The sequence below is a fragment of the Nicotiana tomentosiformis genome, chromosome 10, assembly GCF_000390325.3.
Source record: "Nicotiana tomentosiformis chromosome 10, ASM39032v3, whole genome shotgun sequence".
Classification (NCBI taxonomy): domain Eukaryota; kingdom Viridiplantae; phylum Streptophyta; class Magnoliopsida; order Solanales; family Solanaceae; genus Nicotiana; species Nicotiana tomentosiformis.
In genome coordinates this window covers 78,811,933-78,813,580 of record NC_090821.1, presented here as the reverse complement: position 1 = coordinate 78,813,580, position 1,648 = coordinate 78,811,933, and the positions used below count along the sequence as shown (strand labels likewise).

The window sequence follows — 1,648 nt, the reverse complement described above, 5'->3', positions numbered from 1 at the left end:
CGGCATGTTAGGCAAAGGGAAGGAGACCTTAGGGCACGCCTTATTCAAGTCTTTACCATACTTTAGTGCGTTTTATCATTGGCCCTTGAGGTACATCGACCCCTCCATTAATCATGTTGATGATGTTTTGAGGTTCCTTCTGTTCGGTCTGTTTGCCGGCGTCCCTGTTTCTGAAGGGGTTCTTGGCTCGATCACGTAGAAATTCTCGTAGGTGCCCATTATTAAATAATTGGGCAACTTCTTCTCTCAATTGCCGTCAATCCTCTGTCTTGTGGCCAGAAATGCCATGATATTTACATATCACGTTAGGTCTTTCTGGGTAGGGTCAGACTGCAATGGTCGAGGCCACTTGGTATTCTTGATGCGCCCGATGGCCGATACAATACTGGTAGCATCGACATTGAAGTTATATTCTGACAATCTTGGTGCCTCCCTTGCCTCGAGTGGCCTGTCTAAACCATTTTTTCTCATCAGACCTCGGCTACTAGGCCCTCGATCGCTTCTTTTTCCCTTCATTGTAGGGTGATGTCTGGACCCGTTTCTTCTTCAATCACCATTGTATGGTTGATACCGGTCTCGAATCGATTTTGGTTCCTGATCGATGACTCTCTAGGACCTGTCGTCGGCTCTAATAGGATAAACGGACCCAGAAGGGGATCAGAGTTGGTCGTACTCGACTCTGATTTTCCATTGGTATCTATTGTGGACGTCGTCCCAAGTTACCGCCGGATACTCCACCAAAATTTATTTTAGTTGCTGCGAAGCCAATGAGCTTTGAGGGTTAAGTCCTTGAGTGAATGCTTGAATGGCCCAATCATCAGCAACTGGGGATACATCCATTCGTTCCATCTGAAACCTCGACACGAATTTCCTGAGCATTTCGTTATCTCTTTGTTTAACTTTGAAAAGTTCTAATTTCCTGGTCTCGACCTTGATGGCCCCAGTGTGAGCCTTCACAAAGGCATCCACAAGTATAGCAAATGAATCAATAGAATTTGGGGGTAAGTTATGATACCATATCATTGCTCCTTTTGATAGAGTTTCCCCGAACTTATTTAGCAACACTAACTTAATTTCGTCATCTTCCAAGTCGTTCCCCTGATGGCACAAGTATAGGAGATCACATGCTCGTTTTGATCCGTAGTTCCATTGTACTTTGGAATATCAGGCATACGAAACCTCTTTGGGATCGGCTACAGTGCAACGCTCGGAGGGAAAGGCTTTTGGATAAACTTTTTGGAATCTGGTCCCTTTAATATCGAGGGTGCTCCTGGGATTTGATCGACCCTGGAGTTATATATCTCCACCTTTTTGTCATTGGCCTCAATTTTATTCTCACCTAATTTCACTCGCTCCATCAATGCCTCAACCATTTTCATTATTTCGAGGTTGGCCTCGGGCTCAGCTTCACCTGACCTCTCAGTGGTCTGCTCGTTTCTTCGGGTGTTCTCCCGAGACCGCTTGGGCTCTATCCTACCAAAAGGGTGGCCTCAATTTTGTAGTTGTGCTATCGCCGCTTGCTGAGCCTGCAACATTTTGAATATTCGTCGTAGGTTTATCTCATCGCCTTCGCCTTCGGGCGTTTCTCGAGCCATTGGTCGAGGGCCTCCACGAAAGCTGTTTTCGGGGTCAGTTGGCAGATGGGTGT

At 46.2% G+C, this 1,648-nt stretch overlaps 1 protein-coding gene across 1 annotated transcript; it reads right to left on the bottom strand.

The window, feature by feature from the left end:
- Positions 1-744: 744 nt before the first annotated feature.
- LOC138900443 (uncharacterized) lies at positions 745-1,373 on the bottom strand. The gene is made up of 2 exons (XM_070187187.1): positions 1,308-1,373; positions 745-1,098 (listed from the first exon to the last, which is right to left on the bottom strand). The coding sequence occupies exons 1-2, from the start codon at positions 1,371-1,373 to the stop codon at positions 745-747; spliced, it is 420 nt and encodes a 139-aa protein (XP_070043288.1).
- Positions 1,374-1,648: the final 275 nt, after the last annotated feature.